Source organism: Balaenoptera acutorostrata, chromosome 3 (assembly GCF_949987535.1).
Source record: "Balaenoptera acutorostrata chromosome 3, mBalAcu1.1, whole genome shotgun sequence".
Taxonomy (NCBI): Eukaryota; Metazoa; Chordata; class Mammalia; order Artiodactyla; family Balaenopteridae; genus Balaenoptera; species Balaenoptera acutorostrata.
This window is the reverse complement of record NC_080066.1, coordinates 167,432,715-167,458,298: the sequence shown is the minus strand read 5'-3', so window position 1 is coordinate 167,458,298 and position 25,584 is coordinate 167,432,715. Positions and strand designations below refer to the sequence as shown.

Here is a 25,584-nt window from a genome sequence, read left to right as displayed (position 1 = left end):
ATGGGAGAAATAATACGACGTTGACTCAGCCAATGCCCTTTCTGTGCAGATACGAGGTTCATTGTAACTGTGATTTAAATACTAATTATATGCCAGTTTTAGTTTAAAGTTTTTTGTGTTTGTTCTTTTGCAGAAGCAGTCAGGGGAGTGACTAAAAGCTTATTCATTCCCAGGGTTTTTATTTTGGAAATGAACATGCTGGCACAATTTTAATTGGGTTTTAGTTGTTGTTGTTGTTTTAATTCTCACAGTGATGGCTTGGCTATGTCTTTTGGGACTGCAGAGGGAAACTGGCATCTGGTGTTTGAGGATTCCAGGGATTTGCACCATATTTATGTGTAATAACTCTACAGTAAATAAACAGAATGAATAATTAAGTGAATAATGAGTTTCTCAGAAAAGAAGACTCCTCTTAAAACTGCAACAGAAATTCTCACGTGTGTCCCACCCTCCCTCCTGTGTGGTGATTCCACGCTGCTCTCACTGTGTCATTGTCCCGTGGAAACCAGCAAGGACATTTTCCAAGCGGAAATCAAGCATGCCGTTAATCAAGCATGCCCTTTTTTATCATGGTTTGATACAAACAAGATATTTTCTTCCAATTGCAAGGATATTGGATTTATGTCTCTTAGAATTATCTTTTTTTTTACCCTAGAGAGAGTTATTTGCCTCTTTAAAAATAAAATCCATGAGATTAAATTTCACTGAACAGTGTTGCTCTGAGGGACTAAAAGCTTGAAATTCCAGGAATTTGCTGTATCTAGTGAAATTACATAAATGCATGTTAATACTCATATTAGCCAGGACAAGGTGCCCTTGCTTCCAGACGCAGCCCAGGCCCAAAGTGAATCTTTCCAAAGGTAAAACCACTGTGTAATTACTGTTTCTTCTCCATGTGTGTTCGTCCACTCACTCATATGTTTTTACTTGTCCATTCATTCATGCCCCAAGTATTTACTGAGCACCTACTATATGCCAGGCACTGTGCCAGGTTCTGGCGATACCATGGTGGGCAAAACCAGACCCAGTTCCTGTCCTTACAGAGCTTGCGTTCTTATCAGGGAGACAGCAATCAAATAATGAAATGAAAGTTAAGTTGCAACTAATTTTGACAACTAACTTTAACTATGACAGCTGCTATGAAAGAAAGGGTTAGTCTGCTCAGGCTGCCATAACAAAATACTGCAAACCGGGTGGCTTAAAAAGCAGGGATTTATTGCCTCACACTTCCGGAGACTAGAAGTCCAAGATCAAGGTTTTAGCAGATTTAGTTTCATCTGAGGCCTGTGTCCTTGGCTTGCAGATGGCAGACTTCTCATCGTGTCCTCACATGGTCTTTCCTCTGTGTGCGTGCATGTCTGTGTCCAAATCTCCTCTTCTTACAAGGACACCAGTCGGATTGGATTAGGGTCCACCCTAACAGCCTCATTTTAACTTAATCACCTCTTTAAAGGCCCTATCTCCAAACAGTCACATTCGGAGTACTGGGAGTTAGAGCTTCAACATATGAATTTTGGGGGACACGATTCAGCCATAACAGAGAGTAATCTGGTTCAGACGGAGATGTTAATGGGGAAAGGTCAGATATTATTGGGTACCCAAGCAGAGACATAGGGTGGGCTTGCTGAGGATTAAATGGGAATCTAAAGGATGATTAAGAGCTAACTAAACACAGTGGAGGGGAAGGGCATTCCAGGAAGAGGGAAGGGCACTGCCAAGCCTCCCGGTGGGAGGGGCATGGCAGGGAGCAGAGACCAAGGGGAGGCAACCATGGTGGCTGAGGAGCTGTGAGACACGGCATGGGGCGAGGATGACACTGACATTGTCAGTGGGGACAGCCAGGCCATGCAGGGCCCTCTAAACCAGGGCAGGGAATTTTGTCTTTTTCTCGAGAGCAATGGGAGACCATCGGAGGTTTTTAGTGAGGGCAGAGGTGGAATGACCAGCTTTGCCTTTGGAAATTATCAGTCTGGCTGCAGTGTGGACAACGGATGTGAGGGGTTCTGGAGTGCATTCTGGAAGAGTGCTGGATACAGGAGAATGCAGCAGACATCCAAGCAAGAAATGAAAGTGGCTTGTATTCAGGAGGTGGGGTGGGATCAGAAAGAAACAAGTGGATCTGATAGATCAATGGGGACAGTGGGTTAAATTTGGTGGCACTGGATGGCAAGAGTGGATATGCTGGGCACTGGGTGAGGGAGAAGATGACAAGGCTGTCTCCTTAACTGGAGATGTCTGCCTTCTGTAACTGGGTTACCTAGGTGCAAGTCAGTGGGATGGAGAGCATCAGAAGAGGCTCATGTTAGAATTGACTTTTGATCATATTGACATCAGTAGACACCAAAGGCCCCATGGGTCCTCAGCACAGATACCTCTTTCCCCTGCACATGCTGTTCTGCCTTGAACACTCTTTCCTGCTTATGCTTCACCACCCACCCACCCTTCATGGCTCAACCCAAGGGTCAACTTCCTCAGCAGCAAGGCCTTCCTGAATTCCTCAGACTAGGCTACATGTCCCTTTTACATACTCTTGTAACACCTATACTTTTTCTTCAAAGCAGTTAACGGTTAAAATTACATAATTATGTGTTTAAATTCTGTTTCTCCCCTAGAATATAAAGTTTGTGAAGGTCAAGAGAATTTCTGCCTAATTAGTGCAGCAGACTGGTAGTTCTAGAGCCAGACCCTCTGGGTTCAAATCTTGACTCCCCTACTTCCTAGTGATGTGATCTTGGACAGGATGTTTCATCTCACTGCACCTGAGTTGCTTTGAATGTTAAGTGTGGAATATGATGGTACATCCTTCATAGAAGCGTATGATGGATGATTAAATGAGTTAATTAGCATAAAGTGTTAATAACAGTGTTTGACATAGAGTAAGTACTCAATAAATGTTAGCTCTTATTATTGTTCATCACTGTACCCCTAAGTATTTGATGGACAGATGATCAGATAGATGGCTATAGACCGATGCATGGGTGGATTGAAGAATGGAAGGATAGGTAAGGTGGAAAAGCAAGGAAGCTCAAATGGGTGTTGTGGAAAGAGGGACTGGCCCATACTTCAAGACATAGCTAAATTCCAAGATATTGGGTCCCATTAAGATAAACTTCTCATGTATGGTTACTTTCAGGCAAGGCCGTAAAGAATCTCCATCAATACCTAAATAGACATTTCTCCAAAGAAGACATACAAATGGTCAATAGGCATATGAAAAGATGCTCAACATCGCTAATTATTAGAAAAATGCAAATCAAATCTACGAGGTACCACCTCACACTGGTCAGAATAGCCATCATTTAAAAGTCTACAAATAACAAATGCTGGAGAGGGTGTGGAGGAAAGGGAACCCTCCTACACTATTGGTGGGAATGTAAACTGGTGCAGCCACTATGGAAAACAGTATGGAGATTCCTCAAAAAACTAAAAATAGAGTTGCCATATGATCCAGCAATTTCAACCCTGGACCTATATCCAGACCAAACTATATCTCAAAAAGATACATGCACGCCAATGTTCATAGCAGCACTATTCACAATAGCCAAGACATGGAAACAACCCAAATGTCCATCAACAGATGAATGGATAAAGAAGATGTGGTACATATATACAATGGAATACTACTCAGCCATAAAGAAGAATGGAATAATGCCATTTGCAGCAACATGGATGGATGTAGAGATTATCATACTAAGTGAAGTAAGTCAGAAAAAGAACAAATACCATATGATATCACATATGTGGAGTCTAAAATACGACACAGATGAACTTATCTACAAAACAGAAAGAGACTCACAGACATAGAGAGCAGACTTGTGGTTGCCAAGGAAGGGTGAGGGGGGATGGAGTGGGAGTTTGGGATTAGCAGATGTAAACTATTATATATATGTATAATGGAATCACTTTGCTGTATACCAGAAACTAACACAACACTGTAAATCAACTGTCCTTTAATAAAATACATTAAAAAATTAAATTAAAAAAAAATGAATCTCCATCAAGCCTTATTCAGTGATAAACCTAAGTATTTGTTTCTTGATTTCAACAGAGGAAAAAAAAAATCACCACAACCCAACTATCCCCTCCTTAATTAAACTAACAGTACATTTCCCAACTTAACTGTAAAAAATTTTTAAAGGTATAATAACTAAGTTTAATGTGATTTTAACGCTAAATTGATTCATTGATTTATTCATTCTTATGTTCCTCCCTCAGACACGTATGGGATTCCTACCACGTGTCAGATGCTGTGATAGGTACGGGTGGTTACCAAGTCACATAAGCTATTGTCCCTATTCTCAAGGAGCCTAAGACTCCTAATAAACTTTATAAAGAGATTTCAGATAAATATTTATACTCAATATACCTGATCAGAACAAAGCAAATACAGCAGCAGAAGCTGTTTTATAAACAGGGGACCACAGATGATGAAGGATCATCTTCACTCTATTGTTCACCCCAGCTCAGCCCTGTCTTCAGTAATGAAGCCTCCAGCAGAGGCTGCTCAGTCCCAGCTGGAAGGTATTTGCATTGCTGTCGCTCTATTTATGACAGCAACTCATGTCTGGTATTTTTCTTTTTGCCCAGAGGATTCTCTTTCTGTAATTTATTACAGAATTCAAGGCCATTTCATTAGGAGGAAATGTGCCATATCATTATTATAACAACTCTCCCTATTTTTGTTCAATTTTGAAACGGACAGTCTAAAGACTATTTTTAGCTCAGTCATGTGCAGATTATTTGTTTCCTTATTATGAGAACTTTTTTCCGTCGGACTAGTTAACATGAATTTTATGCTCACATATTATGTCACATGCTCCAATTCAATTTATTTTAAAGCAGATTCTTTGGGGGAAAACTGTAAAGCTAATTTGAATTGATTCTTTAGAGATTCCATTTTAAATGAAGTGCTATAAAATTGGCAGACAAAGTGAAAAAATGCAATTGAATTCTCTTCTTCAGCTACTCATTGGATTCAGAAATCTTTTTGACAGTGCCAAGGGTTTTGATATAATGTTTTACGCAATTTTCCTAACATTTATCTCAAACTCCACTGCCTTTATTTTGGTTGTTCGACTCAAAATGATTTCCTGATATTTCCATAGATAAAAGCAGAGTTCTTGCTAAAGGAGATATTTGGTGCTCTGATACGAACTTCTTACCATCTACAGTGGTGCCCGTCTATAAAACATCTGCTGTAAAGTGGGTATTTTAATTCCAGAGTGAATACTGAACATTTGTGGACAAACTTTCTGAGAGACGTGTGGAATAAAACTGCATCTCCAACTTCCTCCTGTTTGGCCCCCATTTATATTTCTGCCTTTCATATTTGATGGATTTACAGCTTGAGGATAGCGTGAGAATAATAGGCAAGATGCCTGATGGCTTAATTTCCTGTCGTCCACGGGCCCGAGAAGAGACCATTGTTCGTCAGGGCAGGGGGCTCCGTGCTAATCAGAAACAGCCGTCAGTGGTGGGGAAAGGCACCCCGGGATTGGTCCATCTGATTGCACTGGATGATTTATATCCGATTATTAACAATCTAATGGAAAATACATAGCAAACACATGTCTACAATTTCACCTTGAGACACACGTGTTTTCCTTGATGTGCTTTTAAAAGGGAGTTTTATTTCACACTCATCTTTTGCCCCGAATTCCCTAAATTGCATCCGTCATTTCTGTTGGTCCAGCTAGTGGGCTAAGAGGCAGACTCGTGGAGGGCCCTCGCCCAATTTTGCCCTGCTCCCATTGACTGCAGCCTCGAGTACTTGGAGTTCCTCCCCTGAACTCAGGCTGGTCTTGAAAGAAGCAAATCACTGCTGCATGTGTTTTTGTTCTGATTACAAAGAAGATAATTGTGGGAAGTGAGAGCACCTGTTAGGCTCCGGGGGAAGAAGCAGGCCCAGGGCCAACTCCTCTATCAAAGACACAATGCTTAGGGCTCCCCCTTCCTTGCAGGGGCCCACAAAAGCTCTAATTTTAGTTAAAATGAGTATAAAAATGAATATCTAATAATAAATCCAGCCTACATAGTATTTGTTTTTATACCAAAATAGCCTTTGCATATCATCTTTTATTTTTTATAGAGGAAGGGGCGCATGAACGTCATAATGCAGCCCTGAGCGGAACAGCCCTGAGGAACACGAGATAAGGGACTGACTGTGGGGTTACACTGTGACCGTGGGAGCTGGCGGCGAGGTCTCAAGGAGTCTCTGAGTCATTCGCCTCTGCGTGTGAAAGTGGGCCTGAAGTTGCTGTAGGTCACAAGGCCGGAAATTGGGAAGGAAACATGGATATGACGACAGTGGTCTCAACCCCGGGGTGATTTGACCCCCAGGAGACATTCAGCAAAGCCTAGAGACAGCTTGGGTTCTCACAACTGCCGTTGAGTGTCGCTACCGGCATCTAGCGGGTAGAGGCCAGGGATGCACAGGACATCCCACGATGCACAGGACAGCCCCACACAACAAAGAATCATCTGGCTGAAAACAGCATCAGTGCTGAGGCTGAGAAACCTCAAGGTTAAGGTAAAGAAAGGCTGGGACCTGCGAGGCCGGCTGGAGCCCATGTTTGTCTCCCACAGCGTCCAAGCTCCATGCAGGGTGACCCACAGAAGCTGCTGGCGCCCTGTGCTGTGCAGCTACGCTTGCACTTGGCCGAGGACTTGGAAAATCTGAAAGAGGAGGCTGGGCATTGGCTGAGAGGCTGCAGGCCGCTGCCCCCTGCAAGAGGGGAGCAGCAGAAGAGCTGCGGCAATGCACGGTGCCCTGCACCGACCTTCAGCGTGTAAAGGCTGCTGCTTCACCGCCCTCTTCTGGACCTCATGCTCACTTCTCTCGTGGCCAAGCCCGGCGCGGAGCCACATGGGGAGCGGCATGCTAGGAAATGTAGTTCCTGCTTAGCCCAGTTGCCCTGGTAACACACCTCCGAGGTGGACCATGTGGAGCTCAGCTCACCAGCACTTTTCACTTAGGATGCGGCTTTTCCCCACCTCACTCCCAGCCTTGCATGCACTTCAAGGAGACTTGGCATTTCAACTGTTTTAATTTGCAAACAGCTGGTGTGCTTTAGATGGAGAGTTGTGCATCCACATCTGTCCTTTCCTTCAGGAAGAGTCATGGCTGGACACACAGCTGCCTGGATGGACTACATGTCCCAGAGGCCCCTGCCGGTGTAGCTGTGATGTTAAGTACTGACCACAGGGCTCTGAGGGAGGTAGTTGTGCCAGCTCCCGAGCCGGGCCTTCAGACACTGGCTGTGCACTCCTCCGCGTGCTCTACCCGTTTCCAGCTGGAACCCAGAGGTGGGGGCAGTCAGCTTCAACCGCGCAAGGACAAGAGCAGAGCAGCAAGACGGAAAGATTCTGGAGGCTTTGCGGTCCAGAGAATCTTTAAGCATCCTTTTTTTTAAGGAGTTCTGAGTGAGCAGATTAGTCACTTAGGTTGCAGATAAGAGTCAACTCAAATCCACTGAAGCAGCAAAACGAGTATATTTGCTCACGTAATTGGGAAGTCTGGGGTAAGAATTTCAGGCATAGCTGGATCTAGGGGTTCAAACGATGTCATTAGGGCTCTCCATCTCTCAGTCTGGGCTTTCTGCAGAAGTCCAGGGAAGATGGCCTTCAGAAATTCCAGGCTTAAAATCTCCTTATAGCTCATGACCCAGGAGAAGACAGGAGCTTCTCTCTTCCAACATATGTTTTTAATTATGCAGAACAAATGCTGGATGGTCCTGCTGGGATCACAGGCTCACCCCTGAACTCATTGCTCTGAACCCCAGAAGGAGATTGGAATGAATCTGTAAAATCACTACCTGCAACAGTTTACTTGAGAAGTTAACCAACATTACCAGGAGTGAAGACAGTGCCGAAGATGGGGGTAAAGTCAGGAAATATAAGTTGGGGTTCAGAGGATGGAAAATCATGCTCACTGGGGGGAATTTGGAAAGGCTTCACAGCAGAGGTGGGATTTGAACTGGGCCTTGAAAGACTTAGAGCTTAAAAATGCATAAAGAAGAAAATACTGTGCTTTCTTTTCTGACCATTTTCAAAGGCTCAGGCAAGCTCAGTAGCACTGTGGGATGGAAAGGATCCTGTTGTTTTTCTTTCCTCTGCCATTGGTTCGGGATGAGAAGTGCTTCCCTTTGAGCACTGAATCCTTGCAGAGGTGGACAAACATGGGGAAGAGTCTGGTTGCCAGGACACACATCTCCAGCCCAGGCACTCTCATGTAAAGCAAGAAGAAACGTCGTGCTTCTCTGTAACCTGAAGAAAGGATGGTGAGTGTAATTGGCAGTTCCCTTAATCAGTCCAGAAGGGCTTGTTATACAAATAAATGATTCAGATATGAAGTGACTTACCATAGGAAACAGGCATTTCTCCTTTTCGTTTTTCATATTCCTGGAATGCTTTCTTTTACGTTTGCAGTGGAATAGGCTTGTAATTTTACTACACACTTATTATTTCCGAAACTATCTAGTGTTAGGATTTTACAAATACATTTTTATGCAGTTTCAAATAGCTTAGTGATTTTCCAATTAATCAGGCAACCAGAGCCTGTGGCTCATTTCTTTAGGACAGGGGTCAGTTATCTGGGATGGAGATGCCCCTTTGGCCAACCGGGGTGCTATTGGCTGGCTTCAGGAGTATGGCAGCTGGCTGGACCTTAAAAGGTGGTGGTTGTGGCAGTGATGATGGTGATGATGATGATGATAGCAACTATTGATCATACAGGTGATGCAGCCAGGATATGAACACCACTCTCCCCTGTTCTAAGGAGACTGCCATACCGTCTTTCCTAGAGAATCGAGGTACCTTTAGTTTGTTTGATGGCTGCAAGATCATCCAGGGATTTATCATTTCCTAGTTGTCTGATGATGAAATGATTTCTTTAGGTACAAAGCTCTTTTCATTGATTGTACCTTCATGCAGGGAGTGGAGATGTAGCCATATTTGCTTTAAGCTTAGTCCCTCTGGATCAGTTTGTCCTTAGAGCACCTTGGAAGCAGTTCAGAAGCTCAGCATCTGTTATCTGTCCCCTTAGGGGGCAGGGACCACAACACTCCTGTGGGACTACAGTGAGTCCTAAAGGATTCCTGACTTCAGTTGGGTGGAACCACATAACCAGTTTAACTTAACTGGATTGATTTGACTGGTGAGGTGGATCATATTAGTCCTCAATCGTTTGCTCACCCTTTCAATCCCCACCCATTGCCATGTGACTTGCAGTGTGTCTTATGGTTGGAGCATACTTCTCCACTCCCTTGATATTGGGCTTGGTGCCATGACTTGCTTTGTCATGGGCAAAATGAGATGCGAGCAGGAGAGATTGAGTGACAGGTAAGGGTAGAGGTTATAGCAGACTTCACTCTTACTCTTGATCATTTGTTCTTCTCTGTCTGCCATTAGAAAGGCATAACCCCAATAGGCACTGCTCTTTCAGCCCAGGTTCTCACATGGACTGAGAGTGAGAAATACATATTTGTTGTTGTAAGCCCCTGAAATGTTAGGGTTGTTTGTTACAACAACATAACCAAATGAAAGCTGACTGATACAAATGGTCATTTATTGTCCTACACAGTTCAATGAAATAGTCCAACTAGATATATGTGTATCTATATAGTTGAACTATTTTATATAGTATCGGTAGATACATGGATATAGACTGAGGTTGTGACAGGTCTATCCAAGAAAAACTAATTCTAAGAAAACCAATGAACTACAGTCAGGTTAAACGAACTATAACAAGAAGCCACTTTTGCATATGAAACTTGTAAGAGCTATAAATATAATTGTATTGGAGAGAGAGCACTGCAATCAGGCGTTCGTGGACATTGTTAACTGGGGTATAAATTAGTATAACAGTGCTGGAGATGGATTCAGACGTAGTACTAGTAATAATAATAGATGACATTTATAGAATGCTTTTATGTGCAAGACACTACTATTTGAAGTCTTATTAACCTTACTTGAATTAATGAAATTGGTTTACATGTGCTAGCTCACTTAATCCTCATAACAACCTTGTCAGGAGAGGTATTATTATTAAACAATATATTTTAAAAGGCTTAAAAATTTGAGCACAGATGTGTGTTCTTTGACCCACATGTGGGAATTTATCCTAAGGAAATAATTAAAGATGGGGTATAAAGTTTTAATGTAAGAATGTTGATGGCAGCATGGTTTATAATTATGAAACTAGGAAGCAATATAAATATCCAAAAGATGGGGATCTTTTAAGTAAATTGAGCCATTTAAAAGTGATATAAAAATGTAGCATGGACATGAAAGGACCTTTATATTAAGTAAATGGTGTAGCTTGTAATAGTGCAGTCCTGTGTTGTCTGGTACAGTCGCCACGAGCCACATAAGCACTTGAAATGTGGCTAGTCTGAATTGAGATGTGCTGTAAGTAAAGGCTTAGTATGGATAAAAAAGGAATATAGACTATCTCATTAATAATTTTTACATTGATTGCAATGTTGAAATGATAATATTTTGGACATGCTATTCAAATTTATTTCACCTGCCTCTTGGTACATTTTAAATATATATTTACTTTTATTTTTAAAAAGAACAATTGTATATGTTTAAGGTATACAACATAATGTTTTGATACATATACAGAGTGAAATTACTACAGTCAAGCTAATTAACGTATCCATCTCCTCACATAATTTCTTTGTGTGATGAAAGTACAAATCTATTCTCTTAACAAATTTCCAGTACACAGTACAGCATTATTAACTATAGTCATCATACTGTACATTAGATCTCTAACTTCATTCATCCTACACAACTGCAACTTTGTACCCTCTCACCGACATCTCCCCATTTCCCCCATCTCCCCACCCTTGGTAACTACCATTCTACTCCCTGCATCTATGTATTTGACTTCTTTTAGATTCCGCACATAAATAAGATTGTGCAGTATTTTTCTTTTGGGGTCTGGATTATTTCACTTAGCAAAATGTCTTCCAGGTTCATCCATGTTGTTTCAAATGGCAAGGTCTCATTTTTTTAAGGCTGGATAATAGTCCATTGTTTATATATACTACAATTTCTTTATCCATTCATCTGTCAATGGACATTTGGATTGCTTCCATATTTTGGCTATCGTGAATAATGCTGCAATGAACGTGAGAGCACAGATATCTCCTTGAAGTACCAATGATTTCATTTCCTATTACATAAGTTTAGAAGAGGGATTGCTGGATCATATGGTAGTTCTATTTTTAACTTTTTGAGGAACCTCCATACTGTTTTCCATAGTGGCTGCATCAATTTCATGCCCACTAACAGGGCACAAGGGTTTCCTTTTCTCCACACCCTCACCAACACTTAGCTTTGCCTTTTCATTATAGCTATCCTAACAGGTGTGAGGTGATATCTCATTGTGGTTTTGATTTGCATTTCCCTGATGATTAACGTCAAGCACATTTTCACATCCCTGTTGGTTATTTTTATGTCTTCTTTGGAAAAATGTCTATTCAGATCCCTGGTCCATTTTTTAGTCAGGTTGTTTCTTTCGCTATTGAGTTGTCTTTGTACTTTAAAAAACTCTGGGTACCAGAAAAACTTAAAATTTCATGTGTGGTTCACATCTATTTTAGGCTTTGCAGTCCACACAGTCTCTGTAACAACTACGCAGCTGCTGTTTAAGGCAAAAGCAGCCAGAGAAAACATGTAAATGGATGGATGTCTTGTGTTCCAATAAAAGTTTATTTATAAAAAAAGGCAGCTAACCAGCAGGGGCTTTAATCTGCCGAACCCTGGTCCAGACCAGTGTTCCTTAACCTTGGCCCTCTTGACCTTTGGGGCTAGACAGTCAGTTGCTGTGGGACTGGCCTGTGCGTTGTAGGATGTGTAACGGCATCCCTGGCCTCTACCCTAGACGCCAGTAGCACCACTTGCCTCAGTTTTGACAACCGAAATGTCTCCAGACGTTGCTAAATGTCCTCTGAGAGGAGGACAGAAATCTCCCTGTTGGAGAACCATTGGTCTAGCCTATATGATTTTATTTTCATGGAAACAAAAATTGTATGCATGTCTAGGTGTTCTGGAAGGGTACACACCCAAGGCGGTGGGATTACACTTTCCCCCCGTCTCTTTGCTTTTCTGTGTTTTCTAAATTAAGCATATGTTACTTATTTAATATGTAAACACACACACACTTGTGTAGAAAAAGAAAGCAAAAATGACAAAGAGAAAATAAGATGACAGAAAGAAATCCACGTGTAGGAAAGAAAGAGCAGGTAGAGGGGGAATGCAACCTTGTCCCCAAAGGACAAGTTCTCCACCTGATCAGGCCTTTGAGTACCACCCAAGATGTGACATCCACGCCGTGGATGTGTGTGGGCTGACAGACCAATCTCCGTGTTGACAGTTTGAAAAGATGAATCTGCCACATAGAGTAGGCAGGCATTTGCGTGGGGCAGTGTAAGTATTTACCAAAGAGAAACAGACTTGATTTTGATTTACACGTGACACCTCCTCGGATTTAAGGCATACTGGGACCTCCACAACTGGAACCTCGAAGGGGAAGGAGAAACAAGGGATTAGACAACATATCAGAATAAAACAGAAAGCTGACTCTGTACAGCTACTTCTCACAAAGGCCCGGGTAGTAGCATTTTAGCAACTAAAAATCAGTGCCAATCTACTGATATTTAAAATTCAGTAATCATAATCACAATCATAGGTAACATTTACTTTGTGCTTACCACATGCTAGGCAGTATGCCAGCAGATCTTCGTGGTTGTCTCATTTAATTTTCCATAAAATTTTTCCAAGCTTCGCGTGGTAGCTGCTGTTCTTATGACAGTTTTACAGATGTGGAAACTGAGGGTCAGAGACAGTAAGTTATTGGCCCAAGTCACCCAGCTGGCAAGAAGTGGGACGGAGACCGTGGTGCGTGTTCTCTGAGCTGAGAGGTCCCTCCCCTCTCAAAGCTGGTGATCTAAGCTACAAGGCTGCACGTTTCCCCTTGGGATTCAAGTTCTCATTTTGAATGAAAAAAATATGGATTCCCTCAGAATTTCGTTTTTACCAGATCAGTCTTTGTGGGGAGGAAAAGATTTTGTTCACCCTCATCATTGGTGGGAAGCTGATAAGCATGTCAAGTTCAAGTACAATTTGAACAATTTAATGGGGAGGTGGGGGGAGGTGAGGCAATGGTCCAGGCAGGAAGTGATACTGAAAGTCCCATCCACGGCTTGGTACTGGGATGTGGGTATATCTCTTCCATCCAAAGAGGACCCTGATGGTATCTAATGGGGGATCTCTTTCATCCAAAGAGGGCCCTGGCCTATGTCTGGAGAGATGGAGGGCACGGCAAAGAGAGGGACCAGACTCCTGAGGGAGGGCATTGGCAGTATCTAGACAGGGCACCATCATGGGGGAGGAGTTCAGGTCCACGCCCATCCCATCTCCCCACCCCCACTCCGCCTCCGGTCAGGGTCTCTAGGTACAGGTATAACAGGAGGAAAAACTGAAGTTAGAGATAGAGTGATCTTCTCCTCAAGCAAGTTCAGAGTCACAGCCATCATTACCACGTCCTCAACTTGCTCCCCCATTCCAATCCCCTTAAACATCTTCAGCGCCCCACTGTCCTCCCTTCCTGTCTCTGATGAAGCTTAGTTCCTGTTCCCATCCCTTGATGTCCTGGATCCCAACCCCTCCTACCTCTCCTGAAACTGAATCCCACCCCTCATCCCATCTCCTGCCTAGAAAACAACCCCCTCCCATAATAACCCAATATCCCCGTAAGAAATTAACCTTCTTGTTTGTTTGTTTATATTTGTTGTTTATATTATTGTTTGTTTATGTATGAGAGAAAAGTAGGATTGTAGGTACGGTTCCTCAGAAAGCAGACTTCAAGACAGATATTTATTGGGGAGCACTTGTAGGAACAACACCTGTAAGAGAGTGAAGGAAAGATTGGACAGTAAAAGAAGTTGAAGTTCAAAGCAGTTGCAAAAGAGGCCTCAGCCCATCCCATGGGGAACTCTGAACGTGGGATGGCCCTTCAGAGATGTCTTGAATTGAGGCAAGGGGCTGAGTGCCTTAGTCCTTTGGGTGTCTTGGCAACACATCACAGCATCCACTACAAATGCACTGAAGGATTTTGGCTGATTGTGGTGAGACTCTTGGGGTGGCTGAGTGACTACCTTCAGGGTCAGATACTTAATCTCTGAGACCCAGAACCTGAATCTTCTTTATGTGTCCATAGATAATTGGCATCTCCATGACAAGGTCACACTAACTAAATTCAGACAAGACTAATGAATACACAGCAAATTGATTTGTTTACAGTGAGACCATCCTTTTGCAGTGATCAAAATATTTGTGTTCTTTATCTCTAACACCCCTTTTCCCAGGTTCAAGTTGAAACAGGAAGTAATTGGGCTCCAAGAAATCTCTCTGTAAGAAGAAAAATTGAAGGCATTCAATTATTCTTCTTCCAGAGATGGGATGAGTAAGATGCCAGAAATGTTTGTGACATGATGAAGGCAGAATATGTTTCTTTTCTCAACAAGCAAAAAGAGAAGTCTAGGAAAAGAGATACAAGAAAAGCATGATCCAAAAAGAGGCAAACTAAAATGAACCATGATTTTGAGTCATTGATGGAGTGTAATGAAAGAGAATCAGACCAAGCTACTGGGAACACTCTCCCTAAGTCACCCAAGAGTTGTGACATTGGACCCAAAAAGAAGAAATGTGGTGCCGACACAGTCCTTGGCTCTCCAGGGAACAGCATCTACCTACTCAAAATAATTTGGTTTTTAAATTTATTTTTGGCTGCATTGGGTCTTTGTTGCTGCGCACGGGCTTTCTGTAGTTGTGGCGAGTGGGGGCTACTCTTCGTTGCGTTGCGCGGGCTTCACATTGCAGTGGCTTCTCTTGTTGTGGAGCACGGGCTCTAGGTGCGCGCGCTTCAGTAGTTGTGAAACGTGGGCTCAGTAGTTGTGGCTTGCGGGCTCTAGAGCGCAGGCTCAGTAGTTGTGGTGCACGGGCTTAGTTGCTCTGCGGCACATGGGATCTTCCCAAACCAGGGCTTGAACCCGTGTCCCCTGCATTGGCAGGCGGATTCTTAACCACTGCGCCACCAGGGAAGCCCTACTCAAAATAATTTAAATGCAGTTTTTTGGTTTTCAACTCAGAATTAACCGGCAGACCAAGCAGAGAGGACTTATGGTTACAGAACAGAATGTAATGCTGTCAATCAGAACAATGGAAATGCATAGATCAAACTGACAGAAGTTGAAAGAGGAAAGCGGGGGAGCTGGTATCTTCATCTCACACTGTGTGGAGTTAAGAAATACTGTGTCAAGTTCATGGAATGAGAAATAGAATTTTAAGTACATTAAAGTATACTTTTATAAAAGTAACCCAAAAAAGAATTAAAAATAATACTGAGACTACCAAACTTTGAAAGGGAGAAGGGGCAGTAAAAGCAGAGTAAGTAAACTTTCACCTTCTGTTGTTGATAGGTAAGGTACAGTATTGATAAATTAGGAAAGAGAGAGGTAAGCATATTATTTACAGTTATGGGGTGACCACCAGACACATAAACAGAAATGGTCCAGTGGTTGGCTTTGGGTTGTAGTTGTGGGTAGAGATGATCTGAGGGGAAAGAACGTTACTGCTGTAGTATTTTTTTTTATCCTTATATATGCATTCCTTTCAAATTTTGAAAAATACGTGTAATTTTTAAATTACCAGGTAAAGCTTAATTATTAACCAGAAAGACGTTTGGTGGGTATAAACTTGGCCTCATTTGGGGACAGATCTCTTACATTCTGGGAAAGCCAGCGAAATTCCCTTCACCAGCAGTGGAGGATTCATCTTTGGTATTCCCCTGATTTCAGGACCTGTCCCTACCAAAAAGACATGGGTCCACACAGATGCATTGTAATTGGCTGGACTCCATTTCCTGTGCATCCCAACAGCACGGATCAACGTGAAAGTCATCTGACCTCTCCCAGCGGAGCCTGTTTCAATCCTTTGTGGCTCAAATAGGGCATAACTGGGACAGTGGTTCCCAACCGTGACCACACACCAGGCTCTCTTGTGGAGCTTTAAAAATGTATTCTGGCCCAGGCTCCACCTCAGACCAATGAAATCTATGACCCAGGATTTATTATTTTCAAAAAAAGTCCCCAGGTGTTTCTACTGTGCGGTTAGAGTTGATAATCCTCTACCCGGTCATTCTGTGTGCGGCTCCCCAGAATAATGAAGCGCGTTCACCTCACGGCAGCTCACACTTCTCTCATCATCGCAATTCTTTCATTTCTTCTTCTCAGCACAGCATTTGAACCTCCTCATTAAATCCTCCTTATCTCAAAACTTTCTCCCTTGTTTCTCTGAACCCCACTCTCCCTGATTCTCTTCCTCTCTGCTGAGCCAACTCAGTCTACTTCCTAGGGTCCTCTTCCCCTGCCTTCCTGGGACTCTACTCTCTGTACTGTTTCCAGTCTCTCAAGGATTTTAACTACCTTCTTGACCCACCATTATCATCGTGCTCAGGGTGACTCCCAAATCGTTCCCTCCATCCCAGATCTCTCCTCTGAACTTCAGGACCAGATATCTGATTGCCTACTGGGCATCTCCACTTTGATATCTCACAGGTACTTCAAACAAGACCTGCCCCCACTGGAACTCATCATCCTTTCTCCCATCTTTCTTGCTGTGTTGAATGGCACTGGTTGTCCAACCCATTTCGGTTATACAAACACAAACTCCAGGAATCATCTAGACACTTCTGTTTTCCTCCTCTGTACACCATCCAGCTCATCTTGTCTTAGTCAGCCCCCTTCTGCTTCATCTCTGTAGCTCGGCTTCAGGTCAGTCCAACAGCATCTCTTCACTGGATATCTGCAACAATCTCCTACCCAGTCTCCCTGCCTTAATCACGTGCCCTTTCAATGCTCACTTGGGCCAGAGTGATCCTTCCAAAGCACAAATATGACTGTATCAATCTCCTGCTTAAAACCCTTCAATCGCTTCCTCGTGGCCTTCCAAGTCCAAACTTAGAAAGGTCCACCAGGCACATAGTAACTCAGTCCTCCCCGCCTCTCCAGTTTCAGCACCTGCCACCACCAACAAATGCCCTGTGCATCTCCCCACACTGTGCCGCCCCGCCACGCCTCTAATCTGCCAGCCTGCTTCCTTGCTGCTTTCCCCTGCAGTCTCCTGGGGCTGGCATGCCCTCCCTGACTTTCAGCTGTCTCCTCCTCACACTTCAAATTTTTTCTCAGGCCTCACCATCTCCATGCCACCTCCTCTTCCTGGGTGCCTATCCCAGGGCCTGGAAAACAGTAGATGTACTCAAGAAATGTTTACAGAATTACGAACACATAACACTGTGAATTTCAGAGATGAAATAGAATTACTACATGAAGAAAGTGAAAAAGAGAATTATATAACTTATCTCTAATTCTCAAATGCCTTGACTTTAAAGGAGGCTTTTCAGTGTACTCTTAAAGAGCCCTGGCGGGGGGGGGGTCCCACAGAACCCCCTCAAAGACCCTCAGTGGGGATCCTCATTTTAAACAAGACTGCTTTATTTTCATCGATTTTATATGTTGGTCTTCTGAGAAAGGTCTAGTTGTTTTTTTTTTGTTTTTGTTTTTGTTTTGGCTGGGTCGGGTCTTCATTGTGGCAGGTGGGCTTCTCTCTAGTTGTGGTGTGTGGGCTCTGTAGTTGTGGCACACAGGCTCTCTAGTTGCGGCACACAGGCTTAGTTGCCCCGCGGAATGTGGGATCTTAGTTCCCCAACCAGGGATTGAACCCGCATCCCCTGCACTGGAAGGCGGACTCTTAACCACTGGACCACCAAGGAAGTCCCGAGAAAGGTCTAGTTTGAGCAAAGTTTTTTGTGGCCAAGAAATATCTGAAGACCAATGGTCTAAATTATTCAAATAATTAAGGTGAAGTGTAATTTCTATTTGAATTACTTCCCTCCAAAATTCTCATCAGTCTATGTTTCTTTTTTTTAGACAGAATAGCACAGGGATGTTTTCTCCTGGTTTTACTTAGTGTCTTAGTGACATATTGCCTTTTTTTCTTTTTTGGCTTTAAAAAGAAATTCTTATTTTGAGTGGGTAATACACGCATATGGTCCAAAAGAAAAAGGCGGGAATTCAGTCAAAAAATCAGCCTCCCCGCAAACACGCATCCCCCATCTCCAGAGACAATACTGTAGCTGGCTTCAGCGTGTCCTTCCAGAGGTTTCCATGCAGGGGTCACTGCTCTGGTGGGCAGGAGGCACATCCCCTTGCCAGGGACAATGGAAGGACAAGCCTACTAAATGCCACTGATGGTTTAATCATTACACACTCAGAATGGCCTCGGAGAGACACCTGGTCCCACTATGCAGTGACTGTCAGGAAGAAGGGCTTGACATCAACCCTTCCAACATCAAAACCACTTTTGGCAGACAACTTCTAGCATTTGCTTGGCTCATATCCAAATACCCATTTAGGTCAGCTTATTTACTTACCTAGGGGCACATTTTCCTCCTAATACATTTTGGAGGAGTTATCAGAAAATTACACTACTTAAAATGAGACGGTCTGTGGGTGCTTTACTGAGATTTTTTTTTAGAGTAACTATCTGCTATTTCAGTAGATGGTGTTGGGACAGTTGACTCTCACAGGGGAAATAATTAGAAAGTCTTACCTATCCCAATCACAGAAATAAATTAAAGATATACTGAAGATCTAAACATGGTGAAAATGCTCTAGAACTATTAGAAGAAAACATAAGAAAAAACCAGAATTGTGAGAAAATAAATTATGAATTTTGGAGAGGAAAGGTTTTTTTTTTTTTTAGATGACACAAAAAAGACAAACTATAAATAGAGGTACACCTGATTACACCTAATTAGAAAACTTTTGTCAAAATAGCACCATGAACAAGATTAAAAGACAAGTGGTAGCCTGGGAGAAGGATTTATAAAACAGTTTGTAAACTGGATTTATATAGCAGACAGAAGATTATTATCTAAAATGTATATAATTCCCACAAGTCAGGTAGAAAAAGACATACAACCCAAAGTGAAAACATGCAAAGGATATGAACTGAGAATTTATAGAAGAAGAAATAAGAATGGGCAATGCACGTATGAAAAGATAGTCAACTTCATATATAATTAGGGAAGTGCAATTAAGAAAACACTTTTTTTGCCAATCATATTGGCACAAAATTTTTAAGTCTGAGGATATTAAATGTTGGCTAAGATGTGAGGGAATTAACTGGTCCTCTCATTCACTGTCAGTGGGACTGTAAATTGACACATGCTTCAGAGAGCAATTTGACAGCATCTTGAAAGTTTGAAAATGTGCCTCCTGTATAACCCAGCAATTTCCTTTCTAGGTATTACTCTAGAGATACTCCTGCACAAGGAGCCATGTTCAAGGATGCGTATTTATGCTTTTCCATCTACATGTCCACCACTAGGGGAATGGCTAAAAACACTGTAGGCTGTTATTCTGTGGAATACTTGCTGCCTGTATTAGTTTGCTCGGGCTGCCATGACAAAATACCACAGATCAGGTGGCTTAAACAGAAAGTAGAAATCTATTTTCTCACAATTCTGGAGCCTAGAAGTCTGAGATCCAGGTGTCAGCAGGGTTGGTTTCTTCTGAGGCCTCTCTCCTTGGCTTACAGATGGCTGTATTCACTCTGTGTTCTTACATGGTCTTCTTTCTGTGTGTCCGTGTCCTAATCTCCTCTTCCATAAGGGCTAATCATATTAGATCAGGGCCCACCCTAATGGCCCCATTTTAACCTAATTATCTCTTTAAAGACCCTATGTCCAAATAGTCACATTCTGAGGCACTGAGGGTTAGGACTTTAACATACGAATTTTGGGGGCACACAATCCATCCCACAAAACAGCCCCCATGAGGAATGGGTGAGATACACATCTAACAATGCAGCTTCAACTCAGAAAACAATGTGGAGTTGAAAAATAGTTGCAAAATCTATGTTGATTAGCAAAATAGTATGTACCATATGCCACCACTCACCACTATGGGCATGAAACACACACACAAACCTACACAAATATCTTTTGTATATGTATAAACATTTCAGTGTTCTGGAAGGATCAGTTCAAATGCACTGGAGGTTGCTTCCATATCAGTTGGTTAAACGTGACTTTAGCTATATGTAGTACTTTATTTCTTTAAAAAATATTGGAAGCGGACATAGAGAACAAATGTATGGACACCAAGGGGGGAAAAGGGGGTGGGATGAACTGGGAGATAGGGATTGACATATGTACACTAATATGTATAAAATAGATAACTAATGAGAACCTGCTGTATAGCACAGGGAACTCTATTCAATGCTCTGTGGAGACCTAAATGGGAAGGAAATCCAAAAAAGAGGGGATATATGTATACATGTAGCTGATTCACTTTGCTGTACAGCACAAACTAGCACAACATTGTAAAGCAACTCTATCCCGATTAAAAAAAATAAAAAATACTGGAAGCAAATATGGTGAGATGTGAATGGTTTCTAATTCTAGGTAGTAAAATATGGGAGTTTGGTTGTTATATTCTTTGTAGTTTTTATATATTTAAATTTTTAAAGAGGTTAAAAAAGCAAAAGGGAAGACCAACTCATCCATTCCTAAAGATACTTTACATTTATTTTGGGGTGAAGTCCAACCATAAAGGAGCTGCAAAGCAGGACTTCATTTCACCTCTACCTCCCTAGCAAAGCGTTACTCCTTCCCACTGCATTTTGAGGTCATGAAACTACAGGATGCTTTAAGGATCAGCCCTCTGAACTTCCTTTTGAGTTCATTATAAGAAGGTGGTCCATGGCCTTGTCTACCACCCCATACTGTTTTTCTCTTATGAAGACTAATTTATCCTGGAGATATTTTCCTGAAGTGATAAGTTCCTTTTAGAGTGAAGAGGGGCATAAATAAATAAAACAAGTATAATATCAAATGCAATAAACATTTCTCCGCTGGTGGATAACAGGCTCATGCTTTTAGAAGGAGGAAAGCAACCTTCACGGAACTCCTACCATGTACCAGGCACTCTGCTAGAAGGCTTAAATAATTGTCACTTGAATTTTCATTTTCATAACCTTGTGAAGCAGGTTATGAGGAACAGTAAGTTTCAGTAACTTGTCCAAAGTCACATAGTGAGTGATTAAACCAGACTAAATTCAAACCTTAATAGGATATTTTGATGAAAAAAATACTTGGGAAGCCATAGTATTTTATGACTGTATAGGGAATGGAAGAGGGGAAAGAGACAAGTTCGTGTTAATTTGTTGAAAATCTAGGGGACTTCCCTGGTGGCACAGTGGTTAAGAATCCGCCTGCCAATGCAGGGGACATGGGTTTGAGCCCTGGTCTGGGAAGATCCCACATGCTGCAGAGCAACTAAGCCCGTGAGCCACAACTACTGAGCCTACATGCCACAACTACTGAAGCCCGCATGCCTAGAACCCATGCTCCGCAACAAGAGAAGCCACCGCAATGAGAAGCCTGCACACTGCAACGAAGAGTAGCCCCCGCTCGCCGCAACTAGAGAAAACCTGCGCACAGCAACAAAGACCCAATGCAGCCAAAAATAAATAAGTAAGTAAATGTATAAAAAAAAAAAAAAAAGAAAATCTACTTCCAGAGCAATAATTCGAGACTTTTCATCCCAGTTTTGAAATGAGGAGACTCAAGCTCAGAGAAGTAAAATAAATTTTGTTTTTGTTGTTGCTTATGATGACAGAACAAACAAATCTATGAGGTAGGTCTATTAGAATGAGAGAAAAGGTTCAGGGTAAGGATCTTCCATGGAAAATACGTCGTATCCTTGGCCCTACTTCTTTTGTCCCATTGTATTGGTGAGCTCAGGCTGCCATAACAAAGAGTACCATGGTCTGGGGAGGCTTAAACAGCAGAAATGTATTTTCTCACAACTCTGGAGACTAGAAGTCTGAAGTCAAGGTGTCGGCAGGGTTGGTTTCCTCTGAGGCCTCTCTCCTTGGCTTGTAGACGGCCACCTTCTCCCTGTGTCTTCACATGGTCATCCCTATGTGCGTGTCTGTGTCCAAATTTCCTCTTCTTATAAGGATAGCAGTCATATATTGGATTACAGCCCACCCTGATGACCTCATTTTAGTTAATTACCTCTTTAAAGACCCTGTCTTCAGGCACAGTCATGTTCTGAGGTACTGGGAGTTAGGACTTCAACACGGGAAATGTGGGGGGATGCAATTCATCCCATAACACCCATTACTCAGGGTGAGGGTCACTCCACACTCAGCCCATGCTACTGAGGAACAGGTTGTTTGGAAGATACTATGACCTGGAGAGCTGGTAGTCCAAAAAAAAAAAAAAAAAAAAGAGAGAGAGAGGGAAAAAGAGAGCCCTAAGTCATAGATCTCTAGAGGGATGATTAGGGCAAAAGCTGCCATTTTCGTAATGAATAATTCCTTATGAACTAGTCTCCATTTCATTTGACTCATGTTTCATTTCCTTTAGTTATGCTACTGTTACAGTGTTCAGACAGAGCTAGGAAAAGAGAAACTATTTCTTCATTGCATGAATGAAATCACCTAACACCCAGATAAAGCAACTTGTGTTTCCTGCCCAAATATAATACTGAACTTGAAAAGGACAAGCAAATGTCAGCTTGAATGGGTGATTCTCATTGTTATTATTTACCCAAATGATCTATTTGGGGAGAGAGAATGGTCTTCCTTAAACTAAATGAAGTAACTTATTTCCTTGGAATGTAAATCTTACAGGAAAACTCCTCTACTTTATCAAGTGATTGAGTGACTCTCTGCAAGAAGATGAGTGTCTTTCTCACGAGTGACCTGTATTTGTCTTGAGATCATTCAAGAGGAAAGAAAATCTTGTCCCCACTACCTTATTTTTTAAAAAATCTCCATTTCAGAAGTACCATGTACCTTGGGACACTGTTTTCCTCATTTGTATTGACTTTCTCTGTTGGCGCACATTGCGTCTCACAGCTTTAATTATCACTTATATACAGATGATATTCAAATTTGCACTTCATTTCCAGCCCTTTCAGATGATGTCACCCTTCGCCTCGCCCCAAATTTGGCTCATGTCTTGCCTTGGATGAGCCACAATTTTCTCTGATTGAATATGGATGAGATGGAGGCTTTGCAGTTTAGTTGTAAATAAACTTTAATGCCCTGGAGTTAATTTACCTCATTGATATCCTGCCCCTCCAGTTAAGAGCAAGAGTGTTCTGTGACTGACTCTGAATTATTCTCCTTCATTCATCAGAGACGACCCAGCCAAGGGATTAATCTCTACAAAATATCCAAAGATATGTGACGGTTTCCATCACTCCCAATTTTGGCCAGAATTCTGGTTATCGCACAGCTGAAATTCTGCCACGATCTTTGGAAAGGCTTCCAATCAATCCCCTGTTTACGGTCTACTTGGAATATGGCTGCCCTTTGGCCTTGCTCTGTGTACACTATCCCAGGACACATTTTCCTTCAGGCAGCTGTGCTAGTTTCTTGTGCACTGAATAAAATGTAATTTGTCAAGATCTTGGCCAGATTCTCTGCCTTCATATAAACTAGCTTTTGAAATGTCTTAAAATTATGGTCTCTCCTTTTCAAGAGTTGCTTGCTGTTTTGTTTCATCATGTGGTTGGAGAGGTACCCTGCATAGCACCTCGATACTCACAGAACGTGCTGGCTTAAACAAAAATGTGTATTTGAAAACACTAGGAATATTTCATCATAAGCATTAACCTATGAGAGCCTGACACATAATAAGCAATATACACTCAGCATGTACTTGTTGGAATAAAGACTGAGTAAATGAATTTGTGATCCTTTGACCCATTTGTGGGTTTTGCTGCTGTAGTTATTTATAACATTTTTATCTACCTCTTAGGTTATTATGTAACTGCGCTGTGTAATTATTATTTCAACTAGAACATATTGGAACTCTCCATTAACATAACTGAAGGGTATAAAATAGAATGTTTGGAGTTGTCAATTAGCCGATTTGTCTTGTGTTGCTTTTCTTCATTATTTCAGTGTAGCTAACGGTTCATTCAGCACATTTTAATTAAAAACAAACATATGTGGGTCCGCTAAGAAGTCTAGTATCTGGTAGTGCAGTTAGACAAAGATGGCAAATATTTCTAGCAGTGACCATATGATATCTTCCATTCATCTCAGCATAATCCTCCGAATCTAATTATTGGAAGGATGGCAGCTGCACTCGGTTAGGCTTTTCTTTATTTTTACAGAGATGTGTTTTTTTCAGCCCGTTGTATGGTAGAGAATCAGCTGCTGCTGGAGTCCTTCCCAAGGCTGAAGTCCCAGCATCTACAGGACTTTCCCCCAGTTGCTTCCATTGCAACATTACCCATTTGTTCCTGCCCACGTGCCATCTGGCCTGAAGATGTTCCAAGGAAATGTATGGTCTTCTGACAAGCTCTCTTTCTCTGTTTATACAAATATATTAGGTATATAATTATGACCTGAAGGTATCAGCATGGAGCAGGTGCCACCAAGGAAGCCTTATTGATGGGTGTGGCATTACCTGCATGAAGTTACCATGTCCTGGGGGCTGGTCTTCAACTTTGCAGACTCAGGAGCATGATTCTGTCAGCTTAGTTTCTTACTAACTGAGGATGCACAGGAGAATGTATTCATTTAAAAAGAGGATTATGACAATTGAAAATATACACTCCTACCAAGTGTCCCTCTAGTATGATAATTGAGAATGGGGACTCTGGAGTCAGACCACCGGGGGTCAAATCCTATTTGTGGGGCTTACTAGCTATGTGATTTGGAACACGCTGCTTAATTTCATTACATGTGGCAGACAGCCTTTAGGGGGACCCCATGATCCCTCCCTCCTGGTATTCATACCTTTGTGTCACTCCCCTCCCACAAGTGTGGGTGGGGCTTGTGACAAGCTCCTAATCAATGGAAGGTGGCAAAGGCAATAAGACGTACATGATTATGTGCATGGGATTTTGTAAGAGCATAGCACCCATCTTGCTAGAGTTTCTCTCTGTCTCTGTCTCTGTCTCTGTCTCTCTCTCCTTGAACCCATGCTTTTGGAGTTCTGAGCTGCCATGTAAAAGTCCAGCTACACTGAGGCCACCATACTAGAATGACCACATGGAGAAACCAAATAGAAATAGAGATGCCCAAGGAGCTGCCTATCTTCCAGCCCTAGCTCCCAGCTCTTTTGGGTGTTCCCAGTCCAAGCCCCAGACATGTGTGTGAAGAGGTCTTTGAGATGATTCCAGCTCCACTCACAAGCTGACCGCAGCCGTGGAGCCAAGTGAGAATCACCCAGCTGAGCTCAGTCAGTCCCAGAACTGAGTGAGAGAAGAAATGATGGTTATTGTTTCAAGCCACTGTTTGAGGTAGCTTGTTACGTAGCAATGAAGAACTTGAAAATACACACATGCCCACACTCACGTTGTATGCAAATGTATTCATACAGACATATATCCAGTTTGACACACACACAGTCACACAGCTTGGTAACTAGTGGTATCAGTGCTATTGTCACGTTTACTATTATATCCTAGACACTTACCA

At 42.3% G+C, this 25,584-nt stretch overlaps 1 protein-coding gene across 9 annotated transcripts in view; it reads left to right on the top strand.

Annotated features, from left to right (window-relative positions):
* Positions 1-25,584, top strand: part of LOC103015693 (EF-hand calcium-binding domain-containing protein 11-like) — a 229,134-nt gene that overhangs the window by 158,872 nt on the left and 44,678 nt on the right. For 2 of the 9 annotated variants that reach the window (XM_057542748.1, XM_057542736.1), the window contains one exon: positions 3,134-3,185. The exons of 1 other annotated variant lie outside the window; for it this stretch is intronic. In XM_057542748.1, the coding sequence (XP_057398731.1) occupies positions 3,134-3,170 (37 nt within the window). In that variant the 3' untranslated portion in view covers positions 3,171-3,185. Of the gene's footprint in view, positions 1-3,133; positions 3,186-6,088; positions 6,120-21,360; positions 21,440-22,776; positions 22,826-23,287; positions 23,807-25,584 lie in introns of those variants that run through there. 6 more of the 9 variants (XM_057542743.1, XM_057542734.1, XM_057542740.1 and 3 more) reach the window with 6 other exon arrangements.